The 26,299-nt window shown below is 46.7% G+C and overlaps 1 protein-coding gene across 1 annotated transcript in view; it reads left to right on the top strand.

Moving 5' to 3' along the window:
* The window catches only part of WNT9A (Wnt family member 9A), a 65,556-nt gene that overhangs the window by 28,195 nt on the left and 11,062 nt on the right, over positions 1-26,299 (top strand). The window contains exons 2-3 of the mRNA XM_071734535.1: positions 12,081-12,340; positions 16,390-16,652. Coding sequence (XP_071590636.1) covers positions 12,081-12,340; positions 16,390-16,652 — 523 coding nt within the window. The remainder of the gene's footprint in view (positions 1-12,080; positions 12,341-16,389; positions 16,653-26,299) is intronic.

Below are 26,299 nucleotides of genomic sequence, written 5' to 3'. Positions count from 1 at the left end.
AGTATCCTTGGGTTGAGTTTTGTAAGGAACCAGCTTCTGTGTTCACAGTTCATTCCCACAGCCCCTGCTGGGACTCAGAACAAGGATAAACTTCTACCACCCCATCACCATAACGTGTCTCTCGTGCATCCCGCTCTCTCCAGTGCCCAGAAAGTTTGTTTTTTCACCTGTTTAGTTTTTAAACCTGCCACGAGGATAATATGACATTAGAGTGGAAAAGCTATCACTGCTGTGCAGGGGAGGAATTGCAGAACCGTAAACTGCTCCCAAAATAGATCAGATGATGTGTCAAACCGCCCAACCATCTCAGCACTCCACGCGCTGACCTCCGTGCGATATATAATAGGGGTTGGGGAAAATGTTTTGAGGGGAGGGGGAGGTGAAAACCTCCTCCTGCCCGAATCTGCATGCTTGTTTCTAGAAGTTGTCATTTGTCCAGAAGTTGATCGGGAGCTGCTTCCAGCTGGGACCTTCAGGGCCTTGAATGTAAAAGCTGAGCTCAGGGAAGGAGGAAGCAGCTCATTCTCCAGTTGTTTTTTTCCCGTCCCAACGAACCCCAGGAGCTCTTTGCTCTCCTCGTGCTTCCTTCCAAGATTGAGTTTCAGACCCCCAGCTTCTGAGATCTGTGCTGTCTGGAGAGTAACCTTTATTTTTCAGCTCCTTGAGCGCGTGTCTGGGTTACGGGTATCTCCAGGGAAGCTGCTGAGTTGGCTACGAGGAGTTTCTTCCCTGGCTGCCAACCTCTGTGGTCTGGGCAAGGGCAGCTCCGTCACTGCAGCATCTGCTGAGAACAGAGCGGGCAGTGTTTGGGAGGGACAAACCCATTTATCCCACAGAAGGGATGAGGAAGGGGGGGGGGGGGAAGGAAGGGGCCAAGTCCTGCTCGCATGGCCGTGTGCTGCAGAGCTGTTAAATTTGGGAGATAAAGGCTTAACAAAAGGGGTTGGCTGAGGTGTTAGGGAGACAAACGGGCGATTCATTGCGAAGTCAGATGCGTTCCCTGGCAGGGACGGGGTGGGAGAGACTGACACCAACACATGGCTGGCCCTGCTGCCCAGGGAGCCCGGAGAGGCATGGCCACATCCTGGCATGCTGGGGGCTGCTGTGGGTGGCTGGGGACGTGGCAGGATTGCTGCTGGGACCGTGGAGGTGGGGTTGCTGAAAGCGAGCAGCAGGAGCCTCTCCAAGGAGAGAGTGAGGTGCTCCAGATGGATGATTGCATCAAGCTCTGGTGTTGCAAAGGGTTGGTGTGTGGCATAGAATCATGGAAAGGGACCTTCAAGACCATCAAGATCATCCTTTCCATAGCCAAGGACACTTCCCATTGGACCTGGTTGCTCCAAGCCCCATCCAACCTGTCCATGAACACTTCCAGGGATGGGGCAGCCTCATTTTGTCTGGGCAGCCTATGCCAGGCTCTCGCCACCCTCACAAGAATATTTCTTTCTAATATCTCATCTAAATCTGCCCTCTTCTGGCTTAAGAACATTCTCCTTTGTCCTATTACTTCATGCATCTGTAAAATGTAGGAACATTAAGCAGCCAGGGTTCATCCATGCCCAGGACCAGTTCCCCAAAACATTGTAAATGAGCCACAAATGGTTCTGAGCCCTTGAACACTTCCAGGGATATGCATCCCCAGGTTCTCTGAGTGTCTTATCATTCTCACAGTGAAGAATTTCTTCCTAAAGTCTAACCTAAATCTGCCCTCTTCTGATTTAAAACCATTTCTCCTTGTGCTATCGCTCTTGTCAGCAGTCCCTCCCCAGCTTTCCTGTAGCCCCTTTCAGGCACTGGAAGGTGCTCTAAGGTTTCCCTGGAGCCTTCTCTTCTCCAGGCTGAGCAACCTCATCTCTATCAGCCTGTATTCACCAGGAGAGGTGCTCCAGCCCAATTATCATCTCAATTATGCCCTTGACCCCACTGAGGTTGGTTCTTGCTGTTGGATTGGAGAGTTCAGGTGTATTAAATGCTGCACCCAAAGCAATGTCCTGCACTGCACTTTGCAGGCTCCTGTCTCGGTGCTGAGACCATAATTGCCCCATGGGGTCAAGCCAAAGGTTTCCTCAGCCAGGCATGGACATCTGAGGAAGCCAAAGAGAAGTGAGACAAGTGCTGTGCCTCCTGGAGTATCCTGCTCCTTCCTGGCAGTCAGAGGTGTAGAGGCTTCCTGAGGCTTCCAGAAGCTGCATTCAAGCCCTCATGTTTCATCACCTGGGTGAACCTCCCTTTCCTGAATTTGTCTAATCCCTTTTGGAACCTATTCATAGTTTTGGGCTTCACAACATCCGGTGGCAATGAGCCTTGCAGTTTCATGATGCTCTCTTTGGAAGAAAGGCTCCATCCTTGGAGTGTCTCATTTCTTTTTTTTTTTTTTTTTTTTTGACACTTTGCCTGGCCTGAGCCAGCAGGTCTGATCCCTCCAATGGCCTGAGCAAAGGGCTCCCTGTGGAGCCTCCAACCCTGGGCAGATCTTCATATCAGCAACATGAGCTGTAGAGAGCCAGAAGAATGGATGGGGGGTGTTTTGGGAACAGCAGTTGCCCTCCTGAAGTGCCCTTATCCCATGTATGATGTTTTCCAATGCCACCTTTGTGAACCTGCTGGAATAAACATAAGGCAGAACTGGTGTAAAAAGCACAATGAACAAACATTTTAGTTTGCTTGACTGTTTTTTCTTTCTATTTCTTTTCTTCTTTGTTTCAATTTTCAATGCTAAAGCTGCTTTGCTGTGTGCCACTCTTCCCTGAGAAGTGAAGCTACCAGGAAAGACCATGAGGTCGGATTCCCTTTGCTTGGAACTGAAAAAACCAATCCTGCTGCTGCAGGTTTATATCAGAGATAATTTTCTGGCTTTTTAGGAGTTCAGACTTCATGGTAGGAGCAGATCTAACAGAATTTGTAGATGGGTCAACTTTGTTGCATGAAAATTGTGCCTGTGGTCTGTTCTCTTCTGTTGTATTTCCTTGTACAATGCATTACACCCTTGGCCCCATCAGAAACAATTCACAGGCAAGGCAGGGGCAGAGGGATGGTTATGTATGTTTTCTCTAAGTGGGATCTAGAAATGTCCCTTATTTTCTGTCATGGAGAGTTCTCAGGACAGTTCTAGATTAAAATGAACTATTCTAGCCACTGGTCAGGGATGGAACAGAGTTGGTTTTTACTGCAGTAGGGATCTGAGATCTTAGGATGGCAGGATTTTCAGCAGTGTAAAAAAAACCCTCCCCCTCTCCCCAGCACAAAAAGCCAACAACAAAAAAATGCAACTCACAAAAAACCTCCTAATGAATGGAAAAAATCTACAACATCCAAACAAAACTCCAACCTGATGGCAGTTTTGTCTTCCTGCTGCAAGGGGGTGTTACTATAGGGCAGAGAAACGTGCATATGGCACCTGTCATGTTGTGGAAACTTCTCTGAAGCTGAAGGAGTTAAACCAAACCTTTTTCTGGGCTTAATCCTTCATCTTCTTCCACCTTATTGCTCCCCACTTCACTGCTTTTCCTGCACCAAAACTCCCAGCTCCGCGTTGCCTACGGTCTAGTGGGACCCGTGCCAAAAGAAATGATGTTAAGCTGAGAAATAAAGAAATAAAAAAATAAGCAGTGGCTGGGATAAGAAGTAGGGATAGGGGTCTGGGAGCTGTCTATCCAGGAAGGGGGGGGTGTCAACAGGGGGGTAATTCCTGACACAGGTTGCCAAGGGCAAAGCTAATGCCGTCTTAAATCGGGAGTGAAAGCCCCTGTTGCTGCCTGGCCCGTGCATTCCACTGGCACCGTGGTTCACCGACCAGTTCTAAGTTGGGCTGAAAATCCTTTTGTAAATCTCACTGATTGCTGTTTCATTCTTGAGAGGATGAAGGGGAGAGGAAAGAGCCTTCCCCGCCTCCTCTTCTCCCCCACTCCCAACTCTTTTCTCCACCTCTGATTCCTTACGGGCAACATGTCAGGAAATGAGGTTGTAGGCAGCTCCTGGGGCTGAGCTTCCTGGGTCTGTCCAGCCAGGGGCAGCTAATGGTCACTGAGTTAAAAAAAAAAATGAATGCCTGCTCCTGAAAACCCCCCTTTTTTATCATCTTTTTCTAAAGGTGATTTGGGAACTGTTCAGCACGAGCCACAGGAATAGCAAAGCAGCACTGCAAACACCTGTAGAGCTTGTCCTGGTGTTTGTCCTCTCCTTGTGGCATTTCCATGATGGTAAATCTTATTAATAGAATGGTTTAGGTTGGAAGGGACCTAAAGGTTGAGTTCCAACCCCCTGCCATGGGCAGGGACACCTCCCACCAGCCCAGGTTGCTCCAAGCCCCATCCAACCTGGCCTGGAACACTTCCAGGGATGGGGCAGCCACAGCTTCCCTGGGCAACCTGGGCCAAGGATCTCACCACCCTCATAGCAAAGAGTTTATTCCTAATATCTTATTTAAATCTCCCATCTTTAACCTTAAAACTATTCCCCCCTTGTCCTATCACTTCATGGCTTTGTAAAAAGGTCCCTCTCTAACTTTCCTGCAGGCCAACCTCAGGTACTGGAAAGCTGCTATAAAGTCTCTCTGGAACCTTTTAATGCTCCAACTCTAAGATCTTTGCCTAAAATAAAAATGTATTTTGCTCTGCTAGACTGGAAACTTCCTGAGTAAGGTTTGTTTTAAGGAGCAGGAGGAAAGAAGGAGGAGAGGGAGTTCAACCTTCTGATTCAGGCACACCACCAAGGGCTGGAAGACCCAAATTCGATTTTTTTCCTCTGCTGTGGGCTTTCTCTGGGATTGCTTGTGCCCTCCTCTGGGGAAAAGAAGGCAGGAGGGAAAGCAATGCTTCCCCTCTTTAAGGGACTGATATTAGTTGTAATTCATAACCTGTGCACATCTTGGGCCTTGCATGGCTGGAAAATGCTGCAGCAGCTTCAAGTATTTGCTTGTGGTGCTTCTGGTCACCACAGGGTAAAAATAACTGCTCCTGATGGTACCTTAGTCCCATAGGTCCTATGCAGAATTCACCATAACAAGAATATCTCCAGCCCTTCACATCTGAACTGTCACATATTCCCTTCTCATTCACTGAAGTATTTTTCCTTTGCTTGCTAAATTTTGCTCTCATATCCAATGCTCCAAACTTTTTTTTTTTTTTAATTATCATTATTGGTTTTTTGCTAATTTGTACAGGAGAGGTTGAGGGCATGTTTTGGCAGGAAATTGCATGGAAGCTTATTTATAAATGCAACTATCCTGTATCTAGGAGGCAACCATGCATGTCTTGCCCTATTAGCAGAAAAATCCCTTCTGGATTGATATTACAACTTTTTTTAAGGATCTCTTCTCAGTGCAGGACAGCTGGCCTGGAGGGGTTTCATCTGCTGGGACCTGCCTGGAAGGGGTCCTCTGACTTTTGTGTAAACTTTTAGCTAAGACATAATTGGGGAAATTAGGCATAAGTTATCTCTGTGACAACACCTGAGTCTGAACATATCTGAATGACTTGGGATAGGAGTGGCTCATGTGTTAGAAACATCCAGGTGTGCAGTGTTGGAAAGAGGCAAAGACTTGCAGCAGCAAATTTGTCCTTCCACAAGCATCTGGAAGTCTTGACAGGACCCAAAAGGCTGGCAGGGATGTGTAGCAGGAACTTTATGTGCCCATTCCTCCATCCCCTGACCCAAGATGCTCAAAAAAGAGGCCCAAAGGAAACCACTGCATAGATCTCTCCATGCAGAGGAGTGTTAGAAGACAAGTTTGAATGGCTGAAGCCTACAAGAATCTGCACTCATATCTCCTAAAAAATTAAAATCTGTATGAGCACATTCCATCAGGAGTCTGGAGCTCACAAGGCTCTTGTAACCTGCTATGTCACAAGAACCTCCTAGTTCCTACTATGTTGTTGGTGGAAGTGTTTTCATGGTCTCCATGGTGGAAAGGCTGCTCCTTGGTTGCAAGTAGAAGCTGCAGCTGAGATTTAGGCACTGAATTACTGAGGAAATCCATGTTTGAGCGGTTGCTGCCTGGAGAAAAGCTCTGGGGGTCTGTACAATACCAGTCGAGAGGAAGATAAGGATCAAAATCACAACTGGGACATTTTTGTGCTGAGAATGGCTGCATTCATTGCTTGAGTTTCCAAATGTTTGGGGTTTTGTTTATTTTTTTTTTTGGTGGTGTTTTGTTTTGTTTTTTTTTTAATATCCTTTCTCTCTGTTTCATTGTTTCCAGCAGCAAGACCCCATTATTTATGGAGAGCAGGAAGGAGAGGTGGGCACCAAGTGCAGAGTTGGTTGGGCATGACCTTGAAGGAAAAAAACTAGAGCTTGTGTTAGGTCCAGTGGTCTGTGGGTGATGAGAAGCCTTGCAAAGTGCCAGGACAGAGAGGGAGTTGCAGCAGCTGGGAGAAACACTTTTCCTCCCATCACCTTCTTTGACTCCCCCAGTGTCACAGAACCACGCCAGAGGAGATGGGTGGAAAAATTACAGTGAAGAAAGGTTGAGCTAGAAGAGGTGAATAACTCTAATAGCAATCTTCATGAAAGGACTGAACACTTGCTGAGATAGCAGGATATTGTAGAAGCCAAGAAATCCTTCCAGAGGCTTGGAGAATATTTTGTATTATTTTCTTATAAGGACTCAAGGGGATATAGGATTTTTTTTTTTTTTTTTGCATGTGTGAAACCTCTGGCTTTGTAGCTCAGAGAATGGCACAGAATTCTTAAATTATCATGTATGACTTGGATTTTGTGTTCCAAGCAAGGCAGCAATAGACATGAATGTCCAGATGCTGGGGTGAGCACTGAGTCTTGGACCAAAAGGACTGAGTTCTGCCTTAAAGGGATAGAAAGAAAACAGAGGACAAATTAGTAGCAGAGGAGAAAGCTTTCTCTGATCCCAAATGATACAGGGGTTCACCAGTGCTTCTGACAGCTCTGGAAAAAACAGAACTGTGGTTGGTGAGTGCTTTTCAGATAGTTTCCACCAAAGGATGTTGAGTGAAGTGGTGTCACTGGGACCTGGGAACACTTAAAAAACCCTAAAGAACACAGTGAAGAAAGCTGATTCCTCAATAGCCAACTTCTGCTCCAAATATCAGGTCTTCATCATTCCCTATGGAATTCAGAATTTTTTCCTGGACTTTTATGCTTGGCTTGTTGTACTTTAAATAGCAATTAGCCTTCGTGGGATGGGGGAATCATGGTAAATCAATTTAGGAAAGCTTCAAAGTGTGGGAGTGTGGGGGAGGCACACTGAGTGATGGTGGGAGGAAGAGCAACTGGAGGTTGTTGGATGCAAAAAATAGTAATTAGGCCTGGTGTCCAGCATAACTCAGGCTTCTTGAGTTGTGGAATCATTAATTTAAGCATTGCACTGAAGAAGGTCAGCATTCAAATCACTGGTTTTTTAGTGCTTTCTTAAATTATTCAAAGAAAGGAAAGAAGGTGGTGGGAAGAGAAGAAAAAGGGTTGGAAGAGTAACAATAGCTCAGGAAAAAGCATGAATGCAAGACATGAAAAGAGAGAATCAATCAGGTCTTTGTAGAGATGCACCAAAGAGAAATCTCCCAGCAGAGAAGGAAGTGCTGGGATAGGAATGCAATATTTCAGCAGGTGGGGCCAGCAGAGGTGTTTCCTTGCAGGAAAGCAGCTCCCCTTGGCTTGTGTCTCTGGTAGCACTTGCTAAGGAAACTCTTGAGCATGTAAAAAATGAGAGTACCCTGCCAGGTCTATGCAGGCACCTTCCTTCTGTCTCACCCCCCTCAAATTCTCATCAGGAAAATCCCCAGTTAAACCAGGGAAAACACAAGGACACTGATGAAGGTGTGAGCTGATGAGGCAAGAGAAACTCTTGACTTCTGAGATGAGCTGAAAGCAGGACCCATCTTGAACGGCCTCTCTGGAAGGGCAATAACTCTGTGGTGCTCCAGATAAAACTTGGCTGCACAGCTATCAGTGGGAGCTGTGCTGTGGCAGGGGCTTTTTTTGGGATCTCTCCCAAGCCTGGGTGATTTGAGGCAGGAGAGCAAAGCAGTCAGCAATGTTTGACATGAAGTTCAGAACCAAAGCCACCGAGTGCCCCCAGTGGTGTTTGTGCAGACTGGATGGGTCTATTTACAGATGGTGATAATAAACCTTCTGGTTTCTTGCCTTCCAACTAGTAATGGTTTGAACTTGAAGAAAACCAGTGCAAATGATGTTGTAAAGGTTCCTCTTGGATAGGTGGCACCGAGCAACCCAGGTCTTTCCTGAGGTCTGGAGGTCACACAGGTCCTTTCTGAGATCATCCAATGCAAGTGTGCCACTCGGAGCAGAAGTCAGGCAAAGTCTGAAGCAGAAACAGTCTGTTGACTTTGTAGCTTCATATTGCACTTATTTTGGCCAGAGTTAATTTCAGGAGAGTTAAAGCCTTGTGGGTTGTGTGCAAGGAGCCATTTGGTCTCCCTCCAGGTTCTTAATGGACAAACACATCTTCATCTCACTCTCAGTCCCCTTGATCCAAAATAATACAATTGCACAGAGTGCTGTCTGGCAGTTCAGTTGTAACAGTTGTGGACTGGGTGCAGATAAAATAAAATCAAATCAAAAACCACTTTCTCTTCTCCCCCATCCCAAAAAATTTCCTTGGAAGGAACAGCTTGGTCTTTGTGAGGAGTTGAGAAAGCATCCGACTCTTGACACTGTTGCCTTACGGGACCTCACTCAGCCTAAGTTGCATAAAAGGGCTTTATAGGATTATAAAGGTTCCATGCAGTGGCAGCTCCAAGGCAGCATTTCAGGTGGGGGCACCAGCTCTCCCTGGCTCTGCCTGCACTTGTTTATTATTGATGCCACACTCTGAAAAATGCCACCTCACCCTTCTTCCCAGGGCTGCTGGAATGTGTGTGCAGGGCTGAGGCTGCTTCATCCCTTCCCCCTCCTGCTGAAACGGGCACGGATCCAGCACCTGGGAGGGAAAATGTGGATGTGTGTGTGTTGCTTTTGCTCATGGAGGTCTTCAACCTGGAGGAGCTTCATTGTTGGTTGGCTAGGAAAAAGCCCTTTTCTCCTAAATTGACTTCTTGTCTGGTTCTGGAGATGCTTTCCTAATTCATTGGCTTTTATCTGATTCAGACTAACTTGAATGGCAGTAAAATTAATCCAAGAAATAATCCAGGCTGTGAGAGGCTGCCCTTGGCTCAGTGTCAGCGTTTCATGACACGTTGTTCACCAGTTTGGATTTTCAGGGCTTCTTTTCTTTAATGGGTGAGGACAGAACAGAGCTGAGTCAGGAAACAGGAGGTAGAGAAAGGTTTTCTTCTGCTTTCCCCACAAGAACATCACGTTGGACTCTTTGTCATCAGGTTCTTTTCCTGGGCAGGGTGAAGTGGGTGTCCAACACGTTGACCCAGCATTCTCATCTCACCTACGTGTTCCAGATGGACATTGCTGACAATTTTCTATTATTTCTCAGAATTTTCCATCCCTTGGTTCTGAACAGCTGCTGAAGGGCTGTCCTTGGCATTGTCCTCACCACAGATCCTGCTCTCTACCTTCTGTTTATCCCAGGCTCTTTGTTTTGGTTTTATTTGGATGGATTGTAGGACTGACTTTGGAGATCCAAACAATTGGGCTGTCCATCAGCTGCTATGCTTTGAAGTGTCTCAGAGTTAAGTACCCAAGAGGGAGGGTGGGGAAAGGGATCAAAATCACCAATTTCTCTGCAGAAATCTTAGCTGTAGGATCAATTCCTCTATCCCTCCTCACTGTGACAGCAATTTGCTACATAATACTCAGCATATCTTCTCCAGAACATTAAACTGCTCAGCTGGAAAGGTAAATTGGGAAGGGGGAGAAAATTGGGAAGGAGGTGTAGAAAATTCTTTCATGGCTCCAACTCCTTTCTTTGCCAGCTGAGGATATCACTTGTGCCAACTGTGAAAGCTTACAGGAGTGAACTTTTATAGACTTGGGAGATTTAGATGTGACATTAGGAAGAAATTCTTTGCTGTGAGGGTGGTGAGACCCTGGCCCAGGCTGGGCTGGGTGATGTCCTGTCTTCTTGGAGAGCAGTCAAGCCCAAGTCCAGACACTAAAAACATCAGTACATTTGTCAGTACTTCAGATGGAGCTTGCTGTTTGGTCTTTTGGATGCTTTTATCATTTTAGGGGAGCAGAATTTGAGGAAAGACCTTTTTTGGGTGGGAAAATTTACCCTGGTTACACTAGTTTTCCAAGTTTCCCACAAAACTCTCTGACTCTTCATTTATACCATTGCAATTTTTATTTTTGTTTTCCTGGAAATCCTAATACTTTTGAAGGAGAACATTTCCCTACCCAATTCTTTATTCTCTTAAAAATCCCAACCCAACTGTCTGGGTTTTGTTTTTCTCCCTCCTTTAGACATCTGGTATTAAACCATTGGTAATGTTTGCATCTGTACGGGGTGTTGGTGGCTGTGGCTTAGGTCAGGATTTTGTCCCCATTGTTCAAGAAAGTTTGAGACTTAAAATCATAGAATTTTCAGCGTTGGAAGGGACCTCTAAGATCATCCAGTTCCAACCCCCCTGCCATGGGCAGGGACACCTCCCACCAGCTCAGGTTGCTCAGAGCCCTGTCCAGCCTGGCCTTAAAAACTTCCAGGGATGGATGAGGCTTCCACCACCTCTCTGGGCAACCTGTGCCAGGGTCTCACCACCCTCATGGGGAAGAACTTCTTCCTAACATCCACTCTTAATTTCCCCTTCTCAACCATTCCTCCTAGCTCAAGCATCCTAGCTTCTTGCCTTTGGGGACTGTACTCCTGGCAGGATGCATCCCATTGATTAGAGAGAACTCCTCATTAAATAAAAACCAAATAAAAACCAAACAAAATGACACAAACCATTGCCCTTCAGGACAGATGGGGTTTAAAGAGTTTCCAGGATCTTTCTGCATTCAGCAGAGCGGGTGACTCTGTTCTCCTCTCCCATGCCCACCACCCCATTTACCCCAGTGGTCCTGCAGCAGTGGAGATGCCTGCGACCCATCCCTGTGCTCGCCTGTGTAGGATTGCAATGTTCCAGCATGTTTGCAGTCTTGGCTTTAAGCAATTCTTTCCTTTTTGGCTGGGGGAATGGATCTTCAGGTCCTTCGAAAACTTTACATAGTGATTCCCATTGACTGCGTGGACTGGCACCTGGCCGGAAAAGGGCAGAGCCAGGAGAGTGGGGTATGGACACCCTGGCCAACAAACCCTTCATGAGCCCAGCAGATGTTCCTGCAGCCTCTCTGCTCCCTGGGGCCGATGCCAGCCTGGTCCTTTTCCAGCAGCTTGTCACTTGACACCGGGAACAGGACTCTGGCTTCTTTTGTTGCACATTGTATGAGTCAAGGACCTTGTGCTCGCAGGAGAAGGCAGGGGAGGGGAGAAGGCAGTGGGACACATATTTCTTCAGGTCATTTTTTTAGCTTGTTCTCCCCTGGAAAAGGCTTTTGGAAGCCTGTAAAAGTGTATCCTGCTCTCAAGCTTCAGGCTGTGGCTTGCTTGGTTTTATGGAAGGACCTTTCCTGCTGAGGGGAGCGTGTCTGAATGGGCTTTCTCTCTGTGTGTCTCCTGGGGTCTGATGGGATGAACCATCCTCTTCCCCTTCCCAAGCCAGTTCTGCTTGATGTGCTCAAATGAGAGTGGCTGTAGTGCTGTTTTTGCTGTTTCCTAAGTTCATGCAGTTGGGTACCTTCAACTTTCTTCCCTATTTGTTTTCATCACAGTCCTGGGGTGGAGAATGCCAAAGTCTCGTGTCCAGCAAGCTCTGGGAGAGCTGGTAGGGGACATAAATCTGAGTATTACTTCTTGCCCTTCTCCTTGCACTCAGTGCCATGGTCTGGTAACCAGGGATATGGTAGTGGATCAAGGGTTGGACTTGATGATCTCAGAGATCCTTTCCAACCTGGCTGATTCCATGATTCCTTTTGCCCCTTCCTTTGTGCACACACTGCAAAGAGAACCTTGCCGTAAAATCACTCCTTGCCCCAGGCATTAGCAAGTCCACGTGGGTGCTGAGCTGAGCAGACTCCAACCCCACCACAACCCCCCATATCTCCCATGGGTTTTATTTCTCTGTCCTCACTGTGCCCTTTCTGTTCCTCCGCAGGCTGACGGGGAACGAACCTCTGACCATCCTCCCTCTGACCTCAGAAATGGAGGAAGCAGCTGTCAAAGCCCACTACAAGGTCTGTGACCGCCTGAAGCTGGAGAAGAAACAACGCAGGATGTGTCGGAGGGACCCTGGGGTGGCTGAGACCCTGATGGAAGCCATCAGCATGAGTGCCTTGGAGTGCCAGTACCAGTTTCGTTTTGAGCGCTGGAATTGCACCCTCGAAGGTCGCTACCGGGCCAGCTTGCTGAAGAGAGGTGAGAGGGATGGGGGTCTTGGTTTTGGGCCCCTCCTGCATCCCTCAGTTTCCCTGGTTTTTTGCAGGGTGGTCATCCTGGTGCATCCTTTGCCAGAGGTGGGGTCACCACCTCCCCAGAGCTCCTTAAGCCAACTGGTAGGAGGTAAAGAAAAAGGCAAGCTCAGCTCATCCATGAAAGTGCAGAGCCTGGAGAGGATGTGCTGGATGGCAGTAATTTATGGGCTTGTCCTAGTGAAGCAACCCCTGTCTGCTTCCCATTGCTGGCCGTGGCTCCTCTCCTTGGAGGCTGGAGATGTTTGTTCATGTGTCTGCAGCCAGTAGCTATGGTTACTCCTCATTTCTGCTGGAAATTGAGTTGTTTCTGATGGGGAAGGTGCTGAAGTTCCCAAAGCTGTCCCCTCTTATTTATGTATTTATGTATTTTTTATTTAATTATATGTATTTTTTTCTATTTATGCTTGACAACCATTCAGGAAAGAAATTGAGAAAATCCCTTGTGAAGGGAAATAAGGTGAAACAGACTGTTCTGTGCTGTCCTCTTAGTGGGGGCAAGGGGAATCCCATCACTCTGCAGAGCAAAACCTGCAAAAGTCTGTGTCCTACTCTACCCCAGGGATTAACATCCCTGGTTGTCAGTGGTGGGTAATTCCCACACCCCTACCCACCAGCTCAGGTGGAGATACCCAGAACCTGAGAGAGACTGTTGGAGGAGCAGGTAGTATTTTTTTATCTCCTTCCTTTGTGCTATCTCTTGAAGTCCACTTCCCTGCACCTTCCCAGTAAAATCCAGTTCTTATTTCTGGACAGAAGCTGAGGACATAGCATTTTACAGACAGCTTACATGGTCCTGAAGGCTTTAGTGGCTTCCAGCAAGTCCCACACTGTGTGATGAAGCCAGATCCAGAAAGCCAGGGGCTGACATGCTCAAAGATCAGAGCAGAGGCTTCCAAAACCTCTCTCCCTCCCTCCCTCCCTCCCTAATTAGCAAGGAGTAATTCAGAAGCACTGGGGCTTAACTAATGCACTGTCACTGAGTGCGATGGAAATAAGGAAAGTCCTTATGAAACCCAAGAGGTCCAGCCAGACCTCCAAGACATTTAAAAATATCCCCGCATGCCAAAGGAGTCCCTGGATTAGTGGCGCCTTGGGAAAGCCAAGCACTTTCTCATGCTGACACCTGGAGGCCACAGCTTGTCCCTTCAGATGTTCCTTTTTCCGTGGGCAACCTTCGGCGAGGGGTATTTCAAAGTTGAGTTGCATGAAAACACCACGGAGAGACCCCCCTCCCCCCCATCACCCCTTGTCAGGACCCCGTGTGATAAATGGGAGCTCTGAGAGCTGCAAGGCTCTGCCTGCTGTCTCATTCTTCCATGTTTTATGCCCTTGCAACATCTCTGCCCTCCACCGATGCTGTAAATCCTTCAGGTGCTTTTTCCTGCCACAAAACACACTGCCCTGTAAATCTTTCTCCTCCTCCTCTCCGGGAGCTGCTGGTTCCTGGTTCAGCATTGCAGCAAGTGATACCCCGGGGGGCAAAGATGCACATGGATCACCCACAAAGACACAGCTATTCAAATACATCGGTGTGGGCTCGTTTCCTCTCCTCCTGGACTGCTGCAGGTTTAAAGAAGAGGAGAAAAATTAAAAAAAAATAATTAAAAAAAAATTTTAAAAAAAGCGAAAAAAATAATGGAAAAAAACCCACCCCGTTTCGCTCAAGAAAAAAACCCTCCTCCTTCCATTTTTACACCAGCCCAAGCCTAGCTGCTGGTTTGCAATTTGGGCTGATGCAGCCCGTTTCTTAAAATAACGGGGGGATTGTTTCAGGGGCTCGTTATCCTCTTTGGATACTTGCAAACAATTTTGGCAATGGCTGAAACTGGATAGCTGCGCCCGGCGGGCTGCTGATGGGCGGGGGTTTAGAATGCCTGCATTGATTTAAAGCTCATTATCTTGTTACAAAATATCTTGGTGCAATCAAATAGTGCCTGGTAGAGATGGCTTTCAATCTGACCAGAGCCAAATGTCACATGGACTTGCTTGGAAGCTGCCTGAGCTGCCTGTGGGCGAGATGATACCCGTGTTGATGGGCACCAGGAATTTGTGAGGCTTTCAGTTGATGGAGAATGGGAGGAGTAGAGCTGAAACGGATGGGGAGATTGATGGAGAGAGGGGGTAGGACCTGCCAAATGAACCGTTCCTCCTGGCTTGCTGTCAAACCTGGTATGCATTGTGGTTGCACGGCACTGAGTTTCTGCTGAGGTTTCACAACCGCGTTGAATTCAGGGCTTGGAACCGGGCAGCCTCCCATCAGGTTGTAGATCTGGTTTATCTACTTAAAGCTGACCACATCCAGGCTCCTTGTTGCTAATTGCAGTGTCTCCGAGGAGAGTTTACACACTTTATTCCATCAAGGACCTTCTGTTAGTACCTCTCCACTTCGTAGCATGAGTGGTAGTGGTGGCAAGAAGCCAGTTCTACAGCCCAAGGGCATGGAGGCTTGGGAACATTTTTCTCTAGCAGTGGCTTCCCTCTGGTAGGCATCTGGGCAGTCTGACCTAGGGTGTAACCTAGGAAAAGCTTGAACTAGTCTACAAAAGGTGAAAACTACTTAGAAGATATTTTCCACCCAGAGGAGTTTGGTGGTCTGCATACCCATGGGTTTTGTTGTGAGAATTAAGCAATCAAATCTCCCACCACTCCCAGTGAGAGAATTTGTGACTCTAAAGAGGTTTCTGAGATGCCAGAGGACGTGGTCTAACTTCAGAGAGAAAACAAAGAGGGAATAAAACCCGAATTTGGTTTCTCAGCCCTGATGACTCTTTACAGTGTCCTTAGTGAATGTTGAGTTGGGCCTCTTTTATTTCAACTTCCCCATGAGGCAAAGGTTCCTGCTCTTCTTTTCCAGTTGAGCAGTGGAAGGGTTGGAGAACTCCTACCATGACCTGGTTTGAGTCAACCCTCTTAGGAGGACCAAACCTCAGTCTTCTGGACTTGATTTCTGTCTGTCTGCCTGCTGCTGAAGTTCATCATTTTGCACCTGGGAGTGCTTTGGGAAGGCAGGTTCTGGGGTTGAGCCAGGGTAGAACCCCAGGAGCTTGCTTAGACTACCATGAACCTCCCAAGGAACAGTTCCAAAAATGACCTGGCAGTGTCTCTGCATGTCCTTGGTTGACACACCAGTTTACAGATATATCCACTACTGTCACCATCCACTTGTGTTATTTTTGAGTGGGGGATTTCTTGATTCGGATCCAAAGCTGTTCTGGAATTGCATCCCAAATATGCAGTCGTTTACAGCTTCCATAGCTGGAGAATGAGGAGCTATAAATACCGACATGTTTGCTTTTTATTTCTGGCTTTTATCAATTGGGTGGAAGTCATGGGTCTCTCTGGGCCTCAGTTTACCTGGTGGAGGGAGCGGATGCTGTTGGCATCCCTGCAGGTGAGTGGAGGTGTAAAAAAGGGTTGTGTGTGGAAGGTTTGAGGTGTAAACTCCTTTTTGAAGCATTTGTGTGAGGTGGTGTGACCACCGTGTGCTTCTCTGCCCTCAGGTGCCTTTTTTAACAACTTCGTCAGACTGGAGTAGGACCCAGTGTTTTTATTTTATTTTTTCATAGGTGAAGGAAGAAGGAGCCTTGGTGGTTTCTACAGCAGCCGTCAGGTGGAAAGTCTGTGCTGGGTTCCTACTATTTGGTGTCCTTTGACAGCAGTATTGCTGTACCATGGTGGTGGTACCTCTGTGGCCTGTTTAACTCTTGCTCACCTCTTTCTGTCTTCAGGAAAAGACTGTCTGCAGAGTGACAGCCACAGGGCATGGCCAGATTTCATCTGCATTCTTGAATCCTGCCTCATGCCACCTCCACCCATCATTCCTTGCCCTCCACTTTGTCCTCTCCACCACCGGTGATGCGCGCAGAGCTCATCACGCTTGACTCTTCTCACAATGGTTTTTTTTGCCTCAATTTCCTCATTATTTTCATTTTTTCTTTTTTGAACCCTTAACTCCAGCTGCAAATGAAAGCCACCTCCTCCTCTCTCCTGCAGGTTTTAAGGAGACAGCCTTCTTGTATGCCATCTCCTCTGCTGGGCTGACCCACGCCATGGCCAAGGCGTGCAGCGCGGGGCGGATGGAGCGTTGCACCTGTGATGAGGCCCCAGACCTGGAGAACCGTGAGGCTTGGCAGTGGGGTGGTTGTGGTGACAACCTGAAATACAGCAACAAGTTCGTCAAGGAATTTCTGGGAAGGAAGCCCAACAAGGACCTGCGAGCCAGGGTGGACTTCCACAATAACCTTGTGGGCATGAAGGTGCGTTGCAGGGTGCTCGGGGTGTTGGGGGGTTTGATGTCGGTTTGGGAGAGGCAAGAAGGTGCTGGATTTGGGTGTGGAAAGAGGAGTGTTGGATAGAAAATGCATGGAGTGATCCTTCTGCTGGAGGGGTGATGTCTCAGTTATGGGACTGAGGTCTGGTTTTGTCACTGTGCTTCGAAAGTTCACAGAGTCCCAGAAAGTTTTAGGTTGGAAGAGACCTCCAAGCTCATCCAGTCCAACCTTTGACCAACACCATAAGCTGACTACTAAACCACGTCCTAAAGGACCAGGTCCAAACACCTTTTAAATACCTCCAGGGATGGTGATTCCACCACTACCCCGAGCAAAATGTGTAGAAATGTTGGAGATCAGAAGAAAGGAACCCAACACACCTGTCCAGGTCTAGAAAACATGAAGTGGGAGGAAAGATTGCTGGCTTGCCACAGGGAAGAGAGGGTCTTACATCCCAAAAGCAAATTCTCCAGGCTTACATGAGGTAGGACAAGGAGGAAGGGATTTATGCTGCCACAACCCAGGCTGAAGGATGCTTTTCTTGCTGTAGTTCAGTAGAGCATGGATAGTGTAGCATCTCCCTGGCCAGGCTGGGCAAACACCTGGCGAGGAACCAGGGTAGAAATATCCTCTCTGACTCACCTCAGTCCTAAAAGTCCTTTCAGCCTAATTTTCTGGCAGTCTTCCACCCTGCCTAGAGCTGCTGGGTTTGCAGTGCTTGGGTGTGTTGTACCCCCTTTGCTTTTTCTCTTTTCTTTTTTTTTCTTCTTTATTTTTTTTCTTCTTCATTTTTCTTCTTTTCTTTTTTCTTCTTTTTTCTTCTTCATTTCTCTTTACCTTTTGATGTTTGTGGATTTTTTTTTTCTCTTTTCTTTCCCTTTTTTCCCACCTTTTCTTTTTCCATCTTTATCCTCTCAGCTGGAAGACTTTCTGCTCCTTACCCCGTGTTCCTCCCATGAGCCTTTACCCTCCTGCCTGGACACCTCCCCATAGGACCGATGGAAAGGCCAAAGTGTCTGGAATTGCTGGGTCATCCCAGCAAGCAAGGGGAAAGGAAGGGCCTCTCCACCTTCCCCTGGAACCTGCTTGCCTGTACCTAGCCCAGAGCTGCTCCAACATGAAAATCCCTCAGATTGGCCAGCACAGGTGCCTAGGATCAGTGTTTCATTGCACCAACCTCCAAGGGGGACATACTGTAAGGCTATAAATAGTCTTTGAGCCTTGTTATTGTCCGTGTGATTGGATGGAGGGTTGGGGCTGGGATGGGGGGACCTGAGTCTCCAGTTTCCCAGGCAAATGCAGCCCAGCCAGTTGTGCATTCTAGGAATCGCCATCCCAGCTCAGTTGTTCCCATGTGTATGCATAAAATGTCATTCCTCAGGACAGAGTTGGGGCATCAGAGAATGCCACCAGTGAGTGCTGGCCAGCCAACTTCTCCCCCTCTCCCTGCTACCAGATGCTCCTAGACAGCACTGAGGTCAGGATTAGAAATATCCTGGATTTAGCTGGTGTCTGGCTTTGGCTGACAGCTTTTCTGCCTCTGGATTAAAAGGCTCAGTGCCTCTGAACTCCTGTTGCAGCTCTTCTGGTGTGTGAAACAGGCTTTGGAGGGTGATGAAATTTGTTTTAATCCTTGTGATCTGTTGTTCCCTGGAGTCTGTTGAAATTCCATGGAGTTGGCTATGTAGCAGATGGGACTGAAAATGGAGAAGGTGGTCCATGGAGGTTGTGATTTCATGCTGGAGATTGCTGTGAGATATGTCCCTTCTTGCCTTCTTTTATAGGGTCATGTAATACCATCTCATCAAAAGAGTATTATTGAATACCACCTCATCATTGAAATGTTCTCATTTCAATTGTGTCATTGAAATGTCCTCATAACTCCATTAACATCTCCCGTCCAACAGTGGTGGGGCTAAAAAACTTCCCTGAGGGACTTGACCTAATTCCCATTGCTCTCCATCCCAGTAGCTCCAGTCAGGCTGCCCTTATGGCTGAGAATCCTTCTTGGATTTAGGTTAGATGTCTTTCTTTGTCATCTCTGCCCTACATTGTCTACGTGACTTTGAGCAAAATAAATACCAAGGATGAGCTGGAGGGAGAAATTTTCCCTTTCTTCCCATCCTTCTGTTCTGATCCCATTGTGAGCGGGTTCCCAGCGGAGGGGGTGATGTCGGTGACTCTCTTGCATCCTCTGCCTCCACTTGGCACAGTCAGTCCCTGGCCATTGGCAGTGGTTTCTAAACACTGGTGTAATATCTGCAGCTAAACAGCTGAGTAACAGTTGTGACGGTTGTCCAGACACTGAGAGCCCTCATGGCAATCCAAGTCAAAGACCTTTGCTGCAGTGTTCCTATTTTTGGCCACCCACGCCGTGTCTGTTGAGTTGGTATTGCTGCCTGACAGCTTTCCTTGCCCATCGGCAGCAGTGGTTGAAATGATTGCTCTGTGTGTGCCTGTAGAGTGATTGTACCTTTGTCTGGTTGAACGTCAAGCCAAGAAGCCCAACAGATTCACAACAGCACCCTGAAGCCAGGCAGAGAGCAAACAAGCTGCATGTTGGGAGGGAAACGTTTCAGAGGATAGGGGTTCAAGATGAGGAGAACATCCAGCTAGGTAGGCAGGTTGTGTGGACCTAAACCATTGGCATCATATGATGTCATTAAGATGGTCAGAGACCTTCAAGTCTGTGCTGAGAACCACTGCTGGCTTTGTAATTGTGAGGTCAGAATCTGCAATGCTTGCTAAAAATATCAAAAGTGACCTGAAGCCTGAGCATTGACCTCCTTGGTGTGGTTGACTGGTTGTCTCGAACATTATTTACCCTTTTGTGTCAATGAATGGCAGGTTCAACCTGCTGCTTTCCTCCTGGCCCCACTGCCAGTGCAAAGATGGTGGGGGATGAGAGCTGCTCTGCAGGCACTGAGGTTCCCTTGATGAATTTATTGGTATTTTCTTTGATGAAGGCAATGGATTGAAGATGAAACTCCTAATGTTTCATCTTTTTTCCTTTCTCCACGGAAGCTGCCCCTCAGCTAAGCAGTGCCTTGTAGACTTCCCAACCATTGGATAGCAAGAGATGCCAACCTACTGGCTCTGAAAGTCTGCAGCCACTTTGAACTAACCTAGGTTTGTTATTTGGGCAATAATTCTTATGTATTTGTTCTGAATCAAAGGACTGAACCACTCATAAGATGCTCTTATGGCCTCCAATGTGTTAAATGTCCCTGGCAGTTCCAAAAAGACATTTGCAGCTATTTCAAGGGGGAATTGAGGTGCAAACTGAGTGTCTTTTCCCAGCTTATCCAGCAAGCTGGTGATGGAGCAGGAGACTGAAGCCAGCTCTCCTGAACCCCTGCTCAGCACCTGCTGTTTTTTCCTTCAAATCAAACTGATTTTATGTGATTTTATTTAGTGAAGCCACACGTGCACAAGCCAAAACCTTTGCTGCATTACAGACTCTTTCAGACTGAGCTAGGAATGGTCAAGGAGACTTTTTTTTTCTTGAGGACTTTGCAGTTTCTACAGTGCCAGCCTGTGCTGATGTCCTTAATCTGTGTAAAGATGTCCATGCGTGCCTTCATCAAGAAGGTGGAGGTATATCACAGATATAGCACAAGCTTGGTGGTCTCTCACTGATTCTCAACAACATGTAACCCTTCCCATCTAATTACTCCCAACCAGGGCAAAATATATAAATAGACCCTTGAGACCCAGGAAAAAAAGCAAAAAAGACCTGTTCCTAACTGACTGATTTGGCAACCAGCACTATACCAGCATGACAGTTTCTCCATGCTGTCACACTAGGAAACAATCAGTGCATTTCTGAGAAGGTGACATTATCCTATCCCACCTCGTTTTCGTGTCTCCTGGTAGAAGTTCTCATTTATTATTTTACTTCTGTTTTTTTTCTTTCCTTCACAAACTTGATGGGCTGACTGTAATTTTGCCGCCAACAGTGAAATAATCACTGAACATGTTGTGCCCAGGATGGCTCACAAAGTTATATGATATGACCTCAGTCGTTAATGAAAGGGCAAGCTTGTCTAGCTTGAAGATGAGGTAATTAGACCAGGACTTCCCCAGCCTTCTCTTTTATTGAAAAGTAGGAGCTCTGAATAGACCACTTATTAAAAAAGCAATTTCCCTTCCTTTGCCAAATCTACTCGTGCTCATTCAGCTATTCTTTCAGAGGGGTCTTGGGTGGAGAAGGGTGTATGATGGGGAGGGAGATGTGTGTCAAGGGGATGGGGGGGCAGTGATGGGGAGAGAAGTCAACTGTATTAAAGCTCTGTTGCCAGCAATGAAGTTTCTTGGTTATATTAAATGAAGCAGAGGCAGCCTTACTAAAACTCTCTTCTTCACTATATCCCCCCCCCCCCCTTTCTAACCCCCTTGTACACACAAGTGCAGCCCCCTTTTGTAACCCATTAATGAAAAGCTGGAATATTAGAGCAGTCAATTAGTTCCACTGGGCTTGAGTAAGTGATGTTTTAATTAAATTTGCCCAGTTTCTCAGCAAAGTATCATTAAACATGACTTTCCAACTCCCTCTCTGGAGCGTTGCTAAGTTTCTTAATCCCAGGAGTGCTGACCCCTTCCAGAGGTATGTCTGGTCAAGCATGTCTTACAGATCCAAGGGGCACTATTAAAGGGGGCTGCTGTTACCCACAGAAAAAAAAAATTAAAAAAAATTGTCATGTTCTCATTCCCTTTACCCTTTATCCTTCCAGAAGGAGGGACACAAGTGAGTCTTTGCCTCCCAAGAGTGTTTAGCCCAAAATTATTGGAGAACAGAAATGGAGAATAAGAAAATTCTTATTTCTAGAACAGTCTCTCTTCAGGCAATATCCTCCTTTGAAGCTGTTTCCCTTCATGAAGCTTCCTTAAGTGTTTCTACATTCTATCAACACATGTTTTGGTCTACTCAGACTATATACACATTCCTGAAGGATCCTTATTCTAGAATCACAGTTTGGATTGGAAGGGACCTTTAAATGTCACTTAGTCCAACCCCTCTGCCATAAGCAGGGACATCTCCAACTAGACCAGGTTGCTCAGAACCTCATCCAACCTGACACTGAGTCTTCCCAGGGATGGGGCTTCTACCACCTCTCTGGGCAACCTGGGCCAGTGTTTCACCACCCTCATTGTCAAAGATTTCTTCCTTACATTTAGTCTGAATCTCCCCTCTTTTAGTTTAAGACCATCACCCCTTGTCCCACCACAACTGGCTCTGCTAAAAAAAAATATCCCCATCTTTCTGATAGTATTGAAAGGCCACAATAAGCCCTCCCCTGAACCTTCTCTCCAAACTGAACAACCCCAGCTCTCTCAGGATGTCTTGATAGGAGTGATGTTTCATCCTTCTGATAATTTTTCTGGCCACTTCTGGGCTTGCTCCAACAGGTCCATGCTTTGTTCTGTGACCTCCAGAGCTGGACACAGGACTCCATCTACTTTGCATCCTTGTAGCTGTAACTTTCAACCCAGCCCCATCCTGAAACCTCTTATGCCTGAATTTCTGAATCAATAGGAGATGCTCCGGAGAAGAAAGTGGGAGGTGGACAAACTCTTCCTTGCTGTTGACTTGTTTGGTTTGGAAGTCCATGTGAAGCTTTTTCCCTTAGGTGGTGCTGGCAGGGATCTATCTCAAGGGCTGAGCATGGCTCCTGGGCTGGAGACAGACTCTCCATATTAGGTAGATGTTTTCCCAGCTATCATCTGTCTGAGGAACTTCACGAGCTATCACGTAACACGTTACCAGAGCATACCACCCTCTTCATTTCTCTATCTCCATTTTACAGAGGGAAAATTGAGACCCAGAAAGATTAAGTGACTTACTAAAGGTCACACACGGGCGTAGAGAAGCAGAGACTTGCCCCCTGGTCTCCTGTTGCAGAGACAGTGTTTACAAGCACTGCCCATCCCATCTCATACTGTTCCTACTAATAAACATGATTCCAGTCAAACTCCAGAGTTTGTCAAGCTGACAAGGTTAAATGCTAATCCTTCTGTTCTCCTGGAGCCTGAAAAAGTGTAACAATTGCTCTGTTTTGATGAGACAAGTCCAAATGAGCTTACTAAAACAGCTGGTGCATAGGAAAAAGAAATAATAAATAAAGGAGACAGAACACATCCTTTTGGTAGTTTCTTTAGGGGTGTGTTTGCAGAAGGAAATCTAAGCATAGAACCTAGCAAATAGCCACCTCCCCAAGACTCTTCCTTGATGATTTTGTATGTAGATGAGTTTGTAGGGCCACCACTAGTATTAGTTGCTCCAGGTCATGACAGGTAGGAATCCATAACCCCTTTTTCTTCTTTTTTCAGACTGAGATTAACCTTAGTCTTTCTAGGGTCTGGAAATCAACACTGTGGAAAGTACTGAAGGGGGAAAGTACTTTTCAAATTCACAGTTTAAAGTAGGGTTATGTTATTTTATGTTTAAGTGTTAGTATTTTAATTCATATTCCACTAAAATATGAACAGTCATATTTTTAAAGAAGGAAGGGTAGTGGAAAGGGAAAACATGTGAAAAAAAAAAAAAAGTTTGAGAACAGGTTTAGAAGAAGAAGGGTTTTTTTAATAAGACAGAAGAAGGAAAAAGAAAACTCCTACCAATCCGTGAATTTTTTATAATTCAGCCAAGGCTGGGGACATGTTAAGGGAGAAGTCTAGTCATTTGGGCACTGTGAAGAAATGGGGAAACCATTTTTAGTGTCCAAACAAACTTTAAAACTTTGAGAGGTTTAGATGGAAGGAGGGTGTGCATATAGAAGACGGAAGAGATTCGATTTGTGAAGAAGCATCCCCAAGCCCTTACTTGAAGTCAGCCAAGATGAGGGCAGGCTTTTTCCTGGATGAGCTTAGCTCTAAGGAGGGTTCATCTGCTCCCTCCTCTCCTGCAAACCATAACGAATGGTTTGAAGCCTTGGAGCTGCAGACCAGCCATGACGACAGCAGAGCTATAACCGAGGAATTCCCACGGCTGCGCGTCCGCTCCGGACTGCTGCTGCCCAGACAAGAGTTGTCTGAAAAACCACAGCCAAAGCCCCGTGACCCAGCTGGGAATGAATGGGAATCTGTCCTCAGCGTTTCAGCTAAAACACTGAGAAATTGTGTGTTGCAGCATGTCTGAGACTGATCATTACAGGGGCACTTCGTCTGAGCTTCGTAGCGAACCATTGTTGGGAGGGAGGATTACATGTTGCATAGCAATGCTCTGCTGTGATCCCTGTTCCCTGTGGCTCTCCTAAAGCCATCCTGTCCTGCAGTGCTATCTAATTTCCTTTTAGCAGCAAGGAAGACAGTTTGATTTTGCTCTGTCGGGATTGTTTTCCTTGTTCTGCCTGTGTCAGTATTTGTTATTCTCACGACAAGATCAATGGGAGTCGGTGGTCCTAAGCCAAACAGATTAATTTACTCCAAGAGCTTAATTTCCCTCCCTAACTTCTATTTGTGAGACCACCAGGCCAGGTGGCTGTTCAGAGGAGGGTGAAAGGACATAATTTCAATGCTATCCCTGACCCACTATTATCAATGTTCAACTCTGCTTTCCTGGTAGAAGCTCTTTACAACACAACGAGGATTCAAATGCACATTTGTGTTGTTACTCCTGAGTTATCATAACTCTGCTAACATGTGGTAGCTCCAGTGTTTAGGCCATAGGGAGCAGGAAATGTTCTGTGCTTTGGCTTTAAGCAGATCCATTTTCTTTCAAAGTTGTGACAAGAAGGAAGCCTGTGTGTGGCAACTTACTTTCCATGTGGATGAAATACAATCATTCCACCTGTGTTCAAGAGAGGTTCAAGTCTATGTAGGGTGGAGGCAGATCAGGCTCTGGAGTATGATGGCTTTTGAAAAGAAACCAGGAGCTACCTATGGCTCTTCAAATGACAAGTTTCTGCTAAAATCTTTCATCTGCCTCATGTGCCCTCCAGTTTTTAGGTAATAAAAGCTAAGTCACTCTATCTTGGAAGTCCCTCCAGGTTTGAAGGCATGTTCTACACATTTACCCATTTGTCCCAGCCCGCCAGGAAAATTTTCTCCAGTACTGTTCCAAGGAAGCTGCTGACCTGGATAAGTCTTGCTTTGCTTCCTGAAGGAATCGGGTGGGTTTAAGCATCTCTAAGAGGAGCCTGCAACAAGAGGAAGGTGTTGAGGAATGAGTTGAGAAACAGCAGGGCTTTGCCAAGACTCATTTTGTCTCGTGGGTGTTTAGGAGCCTGTAGGCAGCAGTTCTTCATCACACATTGCCTTGAGTGGCTGCATCGTGACTGACAGCAGCAGGAGAGGCAGAGAGGAAGGAATTGTTCTAAGATTTCCACTATAGCTGCCTCATAACATCCTTGAACCCTTCCCAGTCCTTCAAGGAGAAGGTTTATAGGGTGGTTGGGATGCACCACACTTGCATCCCGTATGAATGCACATGCTGAGTTTAAAGAACTCTTGCACTCCTAAGAATGAGGACAGGGAACACCTTTTAAGCTTTGGTCCGCTCGTGCATGACATCTAAACTGTCCTGGCCACTGCTAGAAGCAGCTCAAAAAAAAAAAAAAAAAAAAAAAAAAGACAGTCTGTGACGCATTATGGGCTTTGTTCATCACTGTTTAAACTCAGACAAAGAGGGGAGGATTCTCCTACCTAAATATACACATCAGTGTCCTTTGAGAGACTTTTATGGTGCTTGTGGAGCAGCTGGTGATGAAGTGCAGTGCTTTACAGTATAATGCTGGGTGCTGATATTGAGACATCTGAATTCAGCCCAGAGGGTGGGATTCTGCTGGCAGCTTTAAGATGTGTAAACTGAGGTGTCTCCATGTGAGCAGGGTCCCCAGGCTTCTGTTAGGAGGTGGAGATGTAGTCAGCACAGTTGGTAGAGCCTGGAGAGCTGTTGGGTTGAGCATGTTCAAGTGTCATCTTCCCTGCAGGATCCTCAAAGTGCTTTGGCCCCACTGAATCAGGCAGGGGTTTAAAGGTTCTGCTCAAATGTAGGCATTTAAACTCAAATGTCTGTCTCAGTGAGGTCAACCCTGGCTGGTTGGTGTGACCCAGCTGCCTAAACCTACATGTTTATTCCTGACTGAAGTTCTGCTGCCATCTGCTTGCTGCCAATCCATCAAGAGCTGCATTTCCCACCTGTGTTGTGCCACATCTACCAGCTCCATGTGGATGATGCCTTGGGCTTACTGCACCTGCAATGTCAGCTGTCCCACTGCACTCTGGAGATGTGGCCTCTGATGAGAACAGTCCCATCTCCAGATTTCCTTCCTCTATTTCCTGGCCATGCTCTAAACCAGCTCTAACTCCAACCAAGCCTGTTCAGAGGAGTGTGTCTACCAGCTGAAAATTCCAGTTCCTTACTTTCCCATCTCCTGTACAATGGTGGCCGTCTCCTTTTCCAGGTGGAGCAGATGCGAATGGGTTGGGGGGAGGTGAAAGGGTTGGGAAAAGCCTGAACTGATGAATGACCTTAGTGTGCAGCCCTTTTGCAAGTATCTCAACAATTTTGCCCAGTTTGCTGATGGTCTGGGCATGAAATCAGGTAGAGGAGCTTTGTTTCTCATGAGCTCAGCTCTCACTTCTGGCCGACCGGGACTTTACAGGAAGGACAGCGAGGGTGAGGGTTGTTT

The sequence above is a fragment of the Heliangelus exortis genome, chromosome 2, assembly GCF_036169615.1.
Source record: "Heliangelus exortis chromosome 2, bHelExo1.hap1, whole genome shotgun sequence".
Taxonomy (NCBI): Eukaryota; Metazoa; Chordata; class Aves; order Apodiformes; family Trochilidae; genus Heliangelus; species Heliangelus exortis.
This window is presented reverse-complemented; position numbering and strand designations above follow the sequence as displayed.